This window comes from Lissotriton vulgaris, unplaced genomic scaffold (genome assembly GCF_964263255.1).
Source record: "Lissotriton vulgaris unplaced genomic scaffold, aLisVul1.2 SCAFFOLD_1248, whole genome shotgun sequence".
Taxonomy (NCBI): domain Eukaryota; kingdom Metazoa; phylum Chordata; class Amphibia; order Caudata; family Salamandridae; genus Lissotriton; species Lissotriton vulgaris.
The window spans coordinates 545,160-561,330 of NW_028244393.1; the positions used below are offsets into that span (position 1 = coordinate 545,160).

At 49.0% G+C, this 16,171-nt stretch overlaps 1 protein-coding gene across 1 annotated transcript in view; it reads right to left on the reverse strand.

The window, feature by feature from the left end:
- Positions 1-5,756, reverse strand: part of ADGRA2 (adhesion G protein-coupled receptor A2) — a 451,371-nt gene extending 445,615 nt beyond the window's left edge. Inside the window, exon 1 of the mRNA XM_086948811.1 lies at positions 4,629-5,756. Within this exon, the coding sequence (XP_086804937.1) occupies positions 4,629-4,852 (224 nt within the window). The 5' untranslated portion in view covers positions 4,853-5,756. The remainder of the gene's footprint in view (positions 1-4,628) is intronic.
- Between the last annotated feature and the right edge of the window lie 10,415 nt (positions 5,757-16,171).

A 16,171-nucleotide genomic window follows, 5' to 3' on the forward strand; every position in this document is an offset into this window, starting at 1 on the left:
CGCCCTCTCGTGTTGTAGGATGGTATAGGATCAGTTGTAGCAGGGTTGAGTTTCCAAGAGTTGCTGTGCATCCAGACCCAAGCCCTGCCTAGGCTAAAGGGAAGCCTGAGGTGTCTTCGTCCGCTCGGTCCTTCCTATCAGAGATTGCAGATGGAGTGGAAGATGTGATGCCACACATAGAGTGCCACGCTGCGACACACATGGGAGAAGAGAAGATGTGGGGAGGAGGGTTACCCAGAGGAGAGAACATTGTGCAGAGACGAGGGGAGAAAATGTCACACAGAAGTGGGAAACTGCGAGAAGGAATTAGATGGCAAAGAAGTGTTGATACCTCAATATAGCCAGGAAGTGGCTATATTGAGGTATTCAAGGACACAATGGTTGAGCGCTTCCAATGCGCTAACCTTCTACGACTTAAGCTTGACTAAGACCCTGCTGATTACACTCCTACAACCGGTTTTGAATGGTCCTCCCGAGCCAAAGTTTCGACTCTACTGACTCCTATGACCTTCTCTAAGGCTTTACCTCCTTTAGCATCAAACACAGCATGGGGTGCCAACCAGCTGATTATAGTCTAGTGCTGGCTGTAAATTCATCTCACATCATGACCTACTGCACCTTTCATTGTATATGATCCCAAAATCATTTGCTGCTACAATTTTGTGGTTTGTGGCAGCTAAAAAAAATCCCAAATCATAACAACTCCTACTACTGCAACCCAGGTATGGCTTCCTTTTCTTACCCAAATGCGGACAATAGGTGCCCATTCCTTTGTTCTCATTAAGCCCCCTGACACTCAATTGGCCAATGAGTAGCGTATGAGTTGGCCCAAAGGGGTAGGAATAATAGGTCACATAGAATTTGCGATGGGATGGTAGATCGGCAAAAGTTCAGAAAGGACATAAAGGAACTGATGTGACAGACCAAAGAAATGGAGAGAAGATGAAACTAGCAGACCAGAGGATGAATTGTACAGGAACTAAAAGGAACTGAATCCCAGTACGTTCATATTTACTGTCAAACAGCCCCACTCATTTTATAACAATATATATACACCTGGTACTTTCATTTTGCAACTTAAATATGCCTTTTCTTTGACAGTTGTGTTTGATGTGCTCTTCACAAGCGGGGCATCTAAACTTTAACCTGAAGTCAGTACCCTTCTCTTTCCCGTACCCACCTCGCCAGCCACACTGCAGCCATTTTTTTTTTCACCCTTCCACCTCTGAATAGGAAGTGTGGTCCTTCACTTGTAGGCTGGTTTCTAGGTTGTAGGGTAGGTGTGGATCAGCTCTAGGTGCTTCACTCTCAGGCCTAACTAATAGGATCTGATTCTTTTTCTTCACATTGAGTCATAACCAGTTGGGCGCATTCATTTCAGGACGGCGCCAGGATAGCTAGCCAGTTCCAAATGTATACTTTTTCTGAAATAACTGCTGCCAATCGCCCATAAGGCAGAACATTTGCAATAATATAAGAAAAGCATCCGTTTGCATAATTTTGATGGTTTAGATTTAGTTGACTCCATTTTTTTTTACTGTATTCATGAACCGAGATTTTTTTATTACAATCTCTGGGCCAGGCAAATTATGTCTACGTATTAAATGTGTAATATTTGTTTGACCAGGGATGCACCATTCGACGGACTGGGATGCCGCCCTGGGAATAATTCAAGTATTTCACCCATCACTTTTTTGCTTACTTCAAGGTTCCACCATACAGACAAACATGCCTTTCCACATTCCCTGCTATGCACTCAGCACCAGTATAAATTCTCTGTAACATGCCCCTGGCTGTTTACAAAAGTGGTCCATAGGACTGGGGCCTTCCCAGTTGGCCATTAATAGAGATGCTGAATAATGCTACCCCTTACACGTTGGTTCAGTCAGTAAATGCTATGTTAAAAAAAGAGCGCCTGGAAGCAGTTTTAGTCTTTGAGGCGCTCATGGTGTCTCTTACTAGTATTTCAAGGGACTTTCTCTCACATCGTCAATTCACAACCTGCTTAAACGTCTTTGCCCCTGAAGGTTAATGTGACAAGGTAAATGCCTGAAACAATCGTTAGGCCTCTCTGTTACAAGAACGTGTCTAAAATGGCGCACACACAACCAGCGACTGTCACTTCACGGCACACCAGGTGTGCGCGGGCGCCAAATTCACAGTATGTTTTGCGGTGCCCACTAGGTGCGCAACGCAGGCCCCTGTAGCATTTATGGTGCAGGTTGGGCCCAACCCTTCAGCGGTCCCCCAGATCCTTAAGGGGAGCATCTTTGACCCCAATATCAACGAATATCTGGGAGGTATGGGAAATTCCGAAGCCCCTCACCACATTTTGCAGGGAGCCCCGCCATTTTTTTTCGTTACACCACTGGTGTCCACTCATCTGTTCACTGTGAAAAACAATGCAATGTAGCGGCACCTCGTTCAATTGTGAAAGTCCGAGCTCACTGTAGCACTAGCCCACAGTGAAGGAGGGAGGAAAATTGATGAGACAAAATACATACCACCAGTAAAAACAGACCCACCACACTCCTCCTCTGGCGCGTGCCAGGCAGTGCCTACACCACAGACACTTACATTCACCTTGTTTACTGTTGGCTCGATTCACAGAACTAACTTAAGACAAAATCCTAAACTTACTACCATTTTGGTATTCACAGAAGGCACTTACTCATTTTGGTATTCACAGAAGTTAGGAGTCCTAACTTTAGGACTCCTAAATGCATTCTGTGAATACCAAAAGTCCTAAAGTTAGGATTTTTCTCACTTTAGTAGTAGTAAAGTTAGGACTCCTAACTTTAGGACTCCTAAATGCCTTCTGTGAATATCGATAGTTTTAAAATGAGAATTGTTCTCAGTTTAGGACTCCTAAAGTTAGGATTCCTAACTTTACTACTACTAAACTGAGAAAAATCCTAATTTTAAGACTTTCGGTATTCACAGAAGGCATCTAGGAGTCCTAACTTTTCTACTACTAAATTGAGAAAAATCCTAATTTTAAGACTTTCGGTATTCACAGAAGGCATTTAGGAGTCCAAAATTTAGGAGTCCTAACTTTACTACTACTAAACTGAGAAAATCCTAATTTTGAGATTTTCGGTATTCACAGAAGACATATAGGACTCCTAACTTCTGTGAATACCGAAATGAGTAAGTGCCTTCTGTGAATACCAAAATGGTAGTAAGTTTAGGATTTTGTCTTAAGTTAGTTCTGTGAATCAGGGCCTCTATGTCTAATGGCAACACTGAGCATTAACATAGCACTCCCTACAAACGAAATAGCCTCTGGGCGCTTTGGTAGATGGCACCAGCCTGGACGAATGGACGGCTGAGGTGAAACGACGGGATTTGAAACCAGGTTTTCTCGGCAACAGCACTAACCCCTCTGAGTGCTAATTTACCAGACGACTCTATCACTGCCCGGCCAATTAAAACATGTCTAGTAGCAGAATGTGCTGCGCGCTCGAAAGCCACACCACAGCAAATTGCTAACAGCCTGCGGGTTTGGCGTCCGACTGCTCCATTCATGGGCCCCATATTGAACCGTTCCTTACTTAGTAAACAGCAAAACTAAAATGACATCGGTTGACTTCGGCAAAACTTCGAGGAGTCTGAACCCGGCTAATTCGAGACATCGGCCCACTCTTTCCTCCGTTATTTATTTCAAATGTGTCCTTGTGGTAACCTCCCATTCATCTGTTTGTGGTACCGTCGTGCGCTCGCATCAATGCAACTGTAAACTGCGCACGGTGATGCGGTCCTGTTTCGTGTCAGAAAGTTGCAGAGATGCCGATTTAAGGAGTGCGCCGCGTGCACTAATCCGAAGGCCGGTGTCGTAAGAGTGCGCCTTTCAATCCAAAGCAAGATTTACATTGTTTTTGGACAGACGAGACAAGAAACACTTGAATTGGCGACTGGGAAATGTTGTCAACTCACAGGACAAGCGGGAGCGAGGGAATGGGCGCCTTCAGTGTATTATGGTCTTAACACTGGAATGTATAAATTAAAATCAGTGGATAACAGACAATAAGTCAAATGTGGTAGTAAAGGAAAGTGAGGGCAGACGTAAAGAGCCCGAAGAGTGAGAAAGAAACGACGGAAAAGACACGAGACGAGAACAGAGAGAAATATTGAAGGACGCTACATAAGGCCATCAGTCTAAAATAGACAAACCAGTGCACTAGGCAAGAGAAAATGTGTGTTTTTGTGATAGAAAAATAAGGATGCATCATCGGCTAAAATGTCAGCTGTGGAAAGAATTGTAATCCCAGCTTCTCCACCTGACTAAACGGTTCTCTTGTCTCCTAACTGCGAAATATTGGGAGTCCTTAGAAGCAAGTCAAATGTGTGAACTTAAAAATGTCTAGCTAAGCAGTAGCATTCCATCAGCCCGAATATGCAGCAGTATTCCTGTCTTCTAAGCGCTGCGTAAAATGTTAATTTGCAGCATGCGGGGAGCGCCGTGGGAGATGTTAGGTTAGAGTTTCGTAGAGCGCCCTGTCTCCAAAAGACGCTGTCGGAGGTATACCTTACCATAATTCGAGTAGGTGAAAGGTCAGATGTCAAGTGCCGCGACAGAGCCTAATTAGGGGAAAACGCCAAGCCTGGAAATGGCGCTAGGTACTCACAGTGTGACGGTCTTGTTGGGCATGAGGCCGGGGTCCGGGGGCTCCAGCAGCTCCTCGTTGCTGCACTGCACCTTGGTGCGGACCTGGGCGCTGAGCCCCGGCTTGGCCCTCTCTTCAACGCACTTGCAGTTGTGGAGCAGAGGGGGGCACGTCCGGCCGCCCGTGCCCAGGGAGGCCAGGGCGAGCACGAGCAGCGGCCAGCGGCCCCACGCCGCCTCCCGCATCCTGGCACCGCGGGGTCCTGTCAGCCCATCCTCCAGAGAGCCGCTCCGACGGGTGCCCACCTCTCCACCCGAGCGCGATGCCCACTGTGACAGTCACACTGCAGGGGCGAGACCCGTCCTGAGGAGCGGGCAGTCAGTCAGTGATATCACCCATGTGCTCCAGAGAGGTATCCAGGACTGTTCCTCAGAAGGGTGGGCTGTGCCCACAGGGTTGCGTCTCTGCCCACCTCAGGGCGCTTGCGGGCATCCTCTGGTTTCTTCTGCGAGTCCTCCCGCCGTGGTGGCAGCGTCCCTCTCCGTTAACTGTTCTTAAGAAGTTTCAAGTAAAAGCCACAAGTGTCAGACTTGAAGGCACTAAGGCGCTAGGCTGCCCACTGTACACATCCTGCACAACTTCTGGCTCCGGGCATTCAAAGTGGTCCGCGAACCTCTGCCGACTTCCTCCCACGCCTTGTGATGGCTTCCGTCTAAAACATGTTATTTTGGGCTCCTTTCGCCTCTGCCCGCTGTGGGGACGAGCGTCGCTGGTCCCCCGGTGCCCGCTCTGCGGCCCGCAAGTCCCTAATGATGGCACATAGCGGTTCTGCTGCCCCCGCCTGCCGCACACGCTACATCCCCGGGCTCCCAGAGCTGCCTGCATCCACTCCTCTGGCAGAGCAAGCCCCTCAGCCCGGCCTGCCCGCAGGATCTCACAGGGTCCTAGCGCAGGGAGGGCCGGACCCCCGCCTCTCCCCCTCACATATAACCTTAGCGCACAGGACCTTCCCAGCTCAGCTGTCTCCCATTATGCGGAGGAAAGTTCTCTGTTTGAAGTCTACTTTTTCCTCTCGTTGGGCTTGAATCTTTCCCTCCTCCTCCTCGTTCTAGAGTTTTTGTGTGTGTGTAGGCTGGTTTTAAGGATGAAAAAGCCCCTCACCCCGCAATGAGAAGGGGGGTTCCCCCAATGTGACGGCACAAAGAAGCTCGCGTTCCCTCCTGTGCCCCAAAGCCCCGCAGCCTCCGGCCTGCTGTGCGCTGGAAAGCCCTCACTCTGCGGGCCCCCAGCGACCGACAGGAGTCACGGCGTCACCGCTGACAGGGGCCCATTAAGGTGTTACCCCCTCACTCGGCCTTCGTTGCTCTCCAAAGCGCGACAGCTTCCTCACACGGACGAGCCCCAAACAGGGCAAAACGCGTCTGTGGTTCTTGAGCAGCTTTCCACAGATGGCTGAGTTTGGCTGACAAAACTAGCTTTTAAAGTTGTAAATCCATTCTGAAGTTGTTCACGGAACATAGCAAGCCAAAAATCTGAAGTTGTTCACGGAACATAGGAAGCCAAAAAAATGTGTATTTCACAGTGAAAACTTGTATCTCCTTCACTTCTGCCCATGTCATGCAGAAATCTGGGATAATAAAAATCCCTAGCTGCGATTGCGCTGTTCAATGTGATCCTTTTCATAAGGCGCACACATTTTCTACTCCACATCACAGTTATGGTATTTTATGTTTTTTTGTGGCTTTTATGTACCCAGAAGGTCATCTCAAAGGACATAGGGGCAGATTTACTGACAATTTGCGCCAGGTTTGTGATGAAAACCATCGCAAAGTGTTGAAATGGGATTTACTTTCAAGTGCAGAACTTGTTTTGCTCTGGAGAGTAGTCCTATAGGGCCCGGACCCCCCAGCATGCTCCCCACCCGCCGGACAGATGATACAACCCACAATCAAAATCATACTTCAGAGAGAGTGTGTGTGTAAAACGGCCATGTTTAATTACCAACATTCATAAACATGACTAAATAATACATATTAAAATTGATAAAATCAATAACACATTTTTAATATTGACATTTCAAGTTTTCTCAATTATACTAATTACTTTTCCCCCAGCACTAAGTGGCCCTCTGGCTCGCATCTCCAAATCTGAGCACCCCACACAAGGCGCAACCCACCTGCATCCTTGAGGGATGGTCCCTTCCCTCTGGTCCTTGTCCGCCATATCCGGGGCCCTCCCCTCGACCACCAGGCTGCCCAGGATCCCAGGAGGCTTGTAACCTGGCGCCCTTGCCTCCCCAGCCGGTGGCCTCATTCTCCATGCGGAGGGCTTACCGTCTTTCCCCACAGTGCTGGCCTAGGGAGTATGCAAGGAGGACTCCCGTTCACTCTGTAAGTCCATGTCAATGTTCTAAGGCCTCTTTACCGTCACAAGCGTGACCAGGGCCCCTAGATCCGTCACCTTCCCCACTGCCAAATAAGTTCTGCACAAAAGACCATATTTCTCTGATCCATACGCCTGTGCCAATGTCTGATAAATGCACGCCATCCTGATGAAACATCACATCTCCAGTGATCATCCGGTGTGGGATATGACACAAGTGGCCCTTCACTGAGCACAACTTGGCCAACTCCCCATTGAGCCGCCTGACTGACACATTCAAGGCTCTAGATCGTTCTCGGAACCCCATGACAGGCGTGGAATCATGCAAGACCAAGCTATCTAGGCCCGGCGAAAGGCCCGTCCGAACCACACAAACTCTGTCAGCAGGGCCTCCTTGATCGCAAGGCGTCCCCGATCCACCATGTCGTTGCCGCCCAAGTAAATGATGATTAACTCCGGGGACTTCTGTATCTCGTGCGCTCTAATCTCCTCCATAAGCAGCTGCAGGTGCCGAATTCGCATGCCCTGACTCCCCGTCATAGGAACTCTGTCCCCTTCAAGCCCGGTGGTTTTTTCCACTCACCGCTGCTGCAACCGCACTGTGGCGTGCCGCAGGAACGAGTGCCTTAGTACCCACATCACCTTTGCCGGCATACTAATGAACAGGAGAGAAATGGAAAAGTCAGGCATAGTCATGACCAAATTGTGAGCATTATTTCATAGCAACTCAGGCTGGATATACCGTCTAAGACAATCCGATGACTAGCGTCCCACTTTCCTCACAGTTTCAGTCGGTAAGCCCGCCCCAGCCGCTAATGTCTCTGCCCCAATTCTAAAAGAGTGAGAAGAATAACCTGCTGACCCCAATCCCAGCCCCGCTAAAGCCATTCCAAAAACTGCCTTGAATTGGTACTGTGACAAGCAGTCTCCTTGCTCATGTATGAACAGGGACTGCCCCATCTCAGCAGGGCGAATGGCCAAATATGACTGCATCAGAGCCACCGGGCAGAGCGTTACACCGGGTGCAGGACAAAGATGGATTGTTGCCCCCTTTCCCATCTGGTCAGTTTTAGATTTCCTAAGGTCACTTCCAAACTCCCCGGGGTTATCTTGGTGTCACCAAATTGGAGGCCCCCCGACTGGTCAGATTTGGAAGTCCCTACAATTTCCCCCAACCGGAACGTCCCATAGAAGGCCAGGGAAAAGACCGCCCCAAATAATGTGCTCTCAAATGACGAGTTGCAAACCCTAGGAAGGGACTCCAGGATGTCATCCAGTGTTCTAATATCTAAGGGCCCCCGGCAGTCCCTTTTGGGCCCTTTCAACTTGGCCCACCCTGACAGGGCTTTCTTGACCCCAAAGAATGCGCCCGGGTCGCGCTTGCCGTCACATGAGCCCGAGCATACAAGACTTGCCTGCCCTGATCCCCCAGCATTTGCAAGAAACTGTATATAGCCTTAGCAGAAAACAAGCCCGTTATACCAGCTTTCTGCACAAACACCCTGTAAGACATGAATTGCTGTTGGTATGATCTCCTAGTGCGACCACACAGTGAGGCACCTACCAGCCCGCTAGCGCGGGGCTCCAATAATCCACAGTGATGTTGAGAACCCTGTCATCTGCTCCTGCGCCTGCGGGTGATATCTCCAGAATTCCTGTAACTTGGAACGAGACCAAGCATCAGCAGCTTGATTGTCTACCCCTGGTATATGTGCAGCTTTAAACAGCAGGTTCAGCCTCAAGCAGACTAACACCAAGTGTTTCAATAATCTCAGAACATGTTTGCATGTAGCTCCCTTCCTGTTTATTGCTTCCACCACCGACATGTTGTCCGACCAGAAAACCACTGACTTATTCTCAAAGTGGTCCGCCCACAGGGTCCCTGCCACTATAATTGGGAATAACTCCAAAAAGGCTATGTTTCTAGTCAGCCCACTCTCGTGCCACTCAGCCGGCTACTCGCCCCTGCACCAATGGGGCCCTAGAATAGCGCCAAAGCCGATGCTCCCTGCTGAGCCTGTGAGCAAGCCTAGCTCTGTACTTGACACCGGCGGCGCTGGCCACACTACTTTCCCATTGAAGTTGCTCAACAAGCTGCGCCACACTCACAAGTCCTCCTTCACCTCTGCCTGTAAGCGCACATGGTGATGATTCTGGGTCAGTCCCACCATTGCCCTAGCTATGGACCTAGAGAAGGGGCACCCCATCGGTATGATACGAAGGGCGAAATTGAGCTGGCCCACCAACACCTGTAATTGGTGCAGGGTAACCTTAGGCCCTACCAATGCTATGTCAATTGTTTGGGGAAAAGCCTGAACCTTGTCACTGTGTCGATCTCAATTCCCATCAAGCATTTACAATGCAATGGTTTTGCCTTTGTTAAAGTTAGAGCTATTGGCATTGCTCTTGACATTATTTTTATTTATGTTTTTTTTTAACATAAATAAGTTGCATTGCCATTTACAATGCCACTAGCTTTATCTCTCGCAAATGACACACACAAACACACACAGAGCCCCCCCACACAGAGCCCCCCACACACACCGCCACACAGAGCCCCCCACACACACAGCCACACAAAGCCCCCACACACACAGCCACACAAAGCCCCCCACACACACAGCCACTGTAGCATTCTTAGTAACACAATCACTGTCTCTGTAACTATCTACTGTAGACACAGTCACTGACACAGTATCAATTGAACATAGTAACACTGCCACAGACAGTAAAACAATCTTAGTAACACAGTCACTGATTAACATTTAACCCAGACACACTGACTCAGTAACAACCGTAGTTATGTACAATGTCTAGCAATGTTACACTGTGACAGTCACTGAAGCAATATCAATTGTTTATGGTAAAACGTCCTCAGATACTAAAACAATCTTAGTAACACAGTCACTGACTCTAACATTTAACCCAGACACACTTACTCAGTAACAACCGTAGAACCGTAGTTATATAAAATTATCTAACAATGCTTCACAGTGACAGTTACTGACACAATACCAATTGTGCACAGTAACACTGCCACAGGCACTGTAACAATCTTGAAACTGTAAATGTACAGGCACCATACGAAGGGGACAACGTCACGGACATTAAAAGATAGCAGAGGTGGTCTTGTGCACAGACCCCGTGAGACACCTCACTGAGACACAGGCTCACCACAGGGACGCACACTCACTACAGGATAGACACACACTCACTGCAGGATAGATGCACACTCACTGCAGGATAGATGCACACTCACTGCAGGATAGACGCACACTCACTGCAGGACAGACACACACTCACTGCAGGATAGGCACACACTCACTGCAGGATATACACACCCTCACTGCAGAATAGACACACATTCACTGCAGGATAGGCACGCACTCACCCGCTCACCAGGACACACACACACTCTGGGTGCAGTGACACACACCCGCTCACCAGAACACACACACACACTGTCGGTGCAGTGACACACACCCGCTCACCAGGACACACTCTCGGTGCAGTGACACACACCCGCTCACCAGGACACACACACACTCTGGGTGCAGTGACATACACCCCCTCTCAGCAGGACACGCATGCCCTCGGTGCAGTGACAGACACCCGCTCACCAGGACACACACTCTCGGTGCAGTGACAGACACCCGCTCACCAGGACACACACGCTCGTAAAAGTGCAAAGGGTTCTTACGAAGTTGGCCGTCAGTCGGGGGGCGTCGGTGATGTACTCCAAGGCGTGGGCTCCTCCGAGGCTGAGGCAGAGCAGGGTCAGGAGGGCGCCGAGGGCTCGCCCCATGGGCAGGGTCAGAGGTCAGCCCCCCTGGAGCATGGCTGGAGCCGGGCATCCGCTCCAGGGGCTGCGCACAGCCTCACCTGTCAGGGGCAAGAGGGGGCATCGGGCAGCCCAGGGCGTCCAGGTAGGGCAGAGAGGGCTACCGCTCCCGGGGCTGGCAACGGTGGGCACAGCGCGGCTGTTGCTCCTGGGTGCTGCTGGCACCGGTGGGCACAGGGCAGGTGCTGCTGGCACAGGTGGGCGGGTGTTTGTTCCTCCGGTTAGCTCATGTGGTTTCTGTGGCTCCTGCTTGGGACGACGCTGGCTGCGGCTCGGTGCCCCTCCCTCGGCTCTCACCTGCTGGCAGGGCACCCTCCGTGGGTCCCTCCCTCCCGGACAGACTCCTCCCTCGCCAGCCTACATTCAGACTCGGACTGCGGCGTCCCAAACATCCCGGGCCACCTCGGAGCGGAGCTCACTTCTGGCTGACGTGCACAAGAGGCTCCCCCCAGAGGACGCCGGTGCCACTGCAGCCCGCGGGGAGTGACTTCAAGGAGAGCAGAGAGGGGACATAGGCTACAGGAAGGCGTGAGAGAGATAAAGGGGGGGGGCATACCACTAATATATCGGAAGGAACGAACACAAGCAACGAAAACAAGCGCGATGCGCCGGGAGTTAGCCGTGTCCCTCCTGTGAACAATCCTCCCAGGCGCTCTGGTAAATCGAGTATTGTTAAGATCATAATGAGCGAAGGATTTTCACATCACATGCCAACATTATAAAAATAAAACGAGGAGAGGCGGACCTGGTCCCAGGACTCGTGGAGGGGGCGCTGAGTGCCGTCAATGGCGGACCAGATTCGGGGGCGTTCTTGGCTTTTGGCTGACGTAGCGTGACGTCGCCAAAAGCCAAAAATTCTCGGGAACGCCCCCGAATCTGGTCCGAGATTGACGGACAGAGCCCTCTCCCAATGGCTAGCCTCCATTTATGGAGCTAGCCAATGGGAGGAGGGGGCGTAGACCCGACTCCACACACAGATCATAAGATTTTTCCTAGCGCATGCGTACTTCGTACGCATGCATTTGCTAGTCAAAACCTAAAAAGGACATGCATGTGTCGAGGCCTACTGTCTTGCCCGGAGCTAATGGTACTTTAAATTCATGAAACATAGCCACCAATTGCTCCAAAGCCTGTGCGCACACGTCTGATGCCGCTGGACCCATGACCATAAAGTCATCTAGGTAATGCACCACTTCTCTGCAACCTGTCTTGAGTGTGAACAACCACTGTAACATGGAGCTAAAAGTTTTAAAGTATCTGCAAGAAACCGCACACACCATTGGCATGCACATGTCATAATAGAACTGATGATTCAACCGGAATACCAGCAAATGATAATCCTCTGGGTGCACTAGCAGGAGGCGAAAAGCTGATTCAATATCTGTCCCCAGCTGCTCTACGCATTGACCCGGCGCTGATCGTGGGGGTAGGTGTAGACGGTAATGACCGCACACCATTAAAGTACCATACCAAACTCTGTGCAGGTCCCACGGGAACAGACTGCGAGGCACCCTAGGACAACCCTTAGGGTCGCTTGATCATAGTAGGACCAATTGGCCTGCCTTTACTGACCTACAGGATGAGGTTGAAGTTTTTCCTAAATTTTCTTTCTTTTCACATTGTGTAGTACGTTACACCTAGGTCCTGAAGAATTGCCATGACGGGAAGAAACATGTTGACCTGACCAGAGGGTTGTAGATAATTTACTGTGAGCCTTCCCAGTTTATATCTCCCCTCCCACCCCTTTTAACCAAGGGAATCTACCACCTCAATAAAGCATATTGTGGATTGACTTACCTTTTTTAATTCACCTTCACTTCACGACTACACTTCCTTTGCCCTCTCACACGCATGCACCATATGGCTGGAACAAAAGATCTCCGATAAAGAGCCCCTTTACGGGTGCCCGTCAGACATTGCAGCGCCAGTCTGACGAGGAGCAGAAGCCATATGATGAAGCATGACACCTAGCTTGCTGGGTGTGTGAGAGTTTTAGTTCCAAAAAGGGAATTTCCCCCTTTTTTCCTTTATTCTACATTGCACATTCACTCTATCCTATTATTCCCACTGGGGAACTTTGTACTCTCTTTGTGTTACTATCAATATCTGTCTTTGCCATATTAGCATTTGGGCCAAGGTCCCGCAACCTCTGCAATGCCACATCGAAAGAGGAGTAAGTCACCGAACACAAGGACGGGTCAATGGCATCATTTATCGATGCCTCCTTTGGAGCTGACAAGTTGTGGATCATCCTGAATTGACCTGGCTCCTTCTTTGGAACAACCCCCAGCGGTGAACCACATAACCTGGCAACGGGGGAGCAGGGAAAGGGCCAGCCACCCGGCCGAGCGCTCGCTCCTTCTCAACCTTCTGCGACACTACCATAGGAAGCATGCGTGTTGATAGCAGGTTATTACAGCGATCTACCTGGGGGACGCCCTGTGCCGGGATGCGAAACCTCCTCGAAAACCCTCGGTACAACACCCTGGCTGCTGACCTGTCTGGGTACTGATTCAGCCAAAAAATCAGTCTCCCAATGTCTACTGGCATTGGAAGCTTATGGCTGTGGGGGTTTGTTCTCTCTGCCACCTTCCCTTTGTGGTTCTGTAATTCTCAAACCTGACTGCATTTTAGTCTTGCCCTCACGTAGGCCAGTGAAGTAGGCCCAACGAACAAGTGACCTTGCCTTCTGAGTTCGTGCATATATTTATTTGGGTTTTTCTGACTCTGAATGAACTGCAGAGAGAGTAACTCTTTCCACCTGAAACTGACCTTTTGCAAAACCAGTTTCACTAGCTGATCTGTCTGAGTTTTTCAATCACTGTTCAGGACCTCGTTAACCTTTAGTTTCCTTGCACATATCTTATCCTAAACAATATCTAAATTGCTTCTTTCCTTAAGACTTTCTTTTCTAAACATGGGCTTTTGCCATGCGTCGTGACTGCCATCTGGTGTTGCCTTTTATGTAGGCCTCAGAAGTTAGTCTGTGAGCAAAGCAGTCTGACCTATTGTGGATCATATATATATATATATATTAACTAAGGAATTCTTCGTGCGCTGGAGTTAATTTCAGAAGCTGGCCTTTCACCTGGAATTGACCCTGCCAAGCCAATTTCCCTGCAAGATCGTTATTTACTTTCCCAATCCCATTCAAGACATTTGTTAACTTTTAAATTTCTTTACGTTTCTGTTATCTTGCACATTATCTGAAACTACTTTTCTTTACTGTTTCTTCATTTCATGGGTTATGCTTCCAATTAAGGGTTTGTTCGGGCCTTCCAGATATTATTTAGATATGCCTAAATATTAACTTTTGGGTTGGGACACTGTAAAATGAGCTTTACTGTATGATGCTCTGTGATGTCATGTATTTTCTATTGGTTGAATTCTGGTGCAGGGGCGTGCATTTCAAATGTACATTTTTGTGTATAAATAGGGATGTCTCGCCTTAGTAAAATTGAGCAGTTTCTTGAGTCGTACACCGTGTTGTATTGCTGGGTTTTATGCTACTAGCTGCAGCTAATAAATTTGGTCTCTGACGCCACCTAGAAGTATTCTGTGTCTCTGTATACCAAGGCAAGGGAACCCAGAGGACTTTGGGCGTGTCCCTGACGCCTCTGGGTATTTGAAAACCCGGTTCTTCAGTTGGCGCGGCCAACGCGGGCCGACTTCAGTGGTACCGGTCCAAGCCCGAAGATTGCGAGGAGCCACGTGAGGAAATTCTGGAAGAGGGCCCCCACTTCATCGACCCCTGTATGTCGACGTGGACCAAAGGACTTTTCTGCGAGGCTTCCAGCTTTCCAACGGCTATGAAGGACTGGTGCCCTGACTGTCGCCTTGTCTTGGACCCTCCAATTGATGTTTGTAAAGCGAGACGATAGACGGTCTTCTGGTGGCGTGACAGATATTTGGTTAAGTATAAGTGGGTCGCTCCCACGACTTTGTCTGGTTCCTTTGTTTTGATTTGGTTGCTGCAGTACCCAAAGCCGAAGGGCTTGTATATTTACGAGTGTATCATTTTTTGATTCCCTTTGAAGTTTGAAACCAGACTAGTGAGCAAGATGCCTGGTCTTAGTAAATTTGGTAATTGGTTTGTTTGTGGTAGTAACATGGATTCCCGATTGGAGGATTCATGTCTGATACCTCCGGTTGGAACTCCGACTTATGAACTTTATTCAAAACACGGAGTGGGCCCTATTACTTATAATGAAGTATGGGTCCGCTACACTAAAAAGGATGGTGTTTTACAATGGCCCCACATGGTAGTTTTGATACAGAGATTTTAGACAACCTAGAAGTTAAGCTATTTAAGAAGAAAGCCCGGCCGGCAATGTTTGACTCTTTCCGCCTTTGGCGTAAGGAAGCCAAACAGAGAGAAATTAAGCAAGCAAAGAGAGATAGGAAAGATAAAAATATGTCAGTACTACAAGCTGCTAGACAGTTCAAGGAAGATGGAGAAGAGTGTGCGAGTGAAGTCTTAGATAGACAGCATTGCATGGCCATAGATAAATGTTATCCGGCCTTTCTGTCTTCTCCTCCGAAAGTGATGGAAGACCCTGAAAAAGATCCTTTGATCTCTCATTTACTGAGATTGCCTCCTCCCTATGTGCAGGGTGCTACTGCGCCTCTATTACCCCCGGTTGTTCCACCCTTTGTTGTTCAACCTCCTGCTATTGTTCAGCCACCCGGTGCTCCACAGATGGTTTTGCCTTCTCCTGCGCAACCCATTCTAGGGTCGCCAGCCTTGCTATCAGCTTTGCCTCAAACTCCTTTGCCTTCTGCTTCTGCATCTTCGATTTCTACTGTTCTTGTTCCTACACCTTCCTTGCCTCAGAATACTTATTCTCCTGTTCTTATGTCTGCTTCTTCTCCTTCTGTTCGAAAACGAATGACAGAAACTGTTTCTAATTTATTGTCACCATTGTTTGGGTCACTGAATATGACCCCTGTTTCGGAACGTAAACAGAGTCGTCGTCAGCTTCCTAGTTCTGAAGAACGGACAGTGTTGGATTTGTTGGCTCGTAGGTGGATTTTAAATGCTCCGAGGTATAATTTGCCAGCAGTTATGGATGTTTTCTTTCAGTGGGAACCGCCTAAGCAAAGGTATGTTTTTGATGTAATGTGTACTTTTCTGCGTCAGGAATGGGATGATAATGAGTTGGGTCCGATTCCGCAGGATGTGCTTGATGTTCAGTCAGATTTTGCCAAAGGAATGATAGTGGAATCTGATGTTACAGATGCCGTAGAGACAATACTTGCTTTCAGATCTAGGCTTGCGCCTCAGACATTGTATGAACCTGATTCCTCTGTTAGGAGGAAAGTGAAACAGTACCCTATGAGA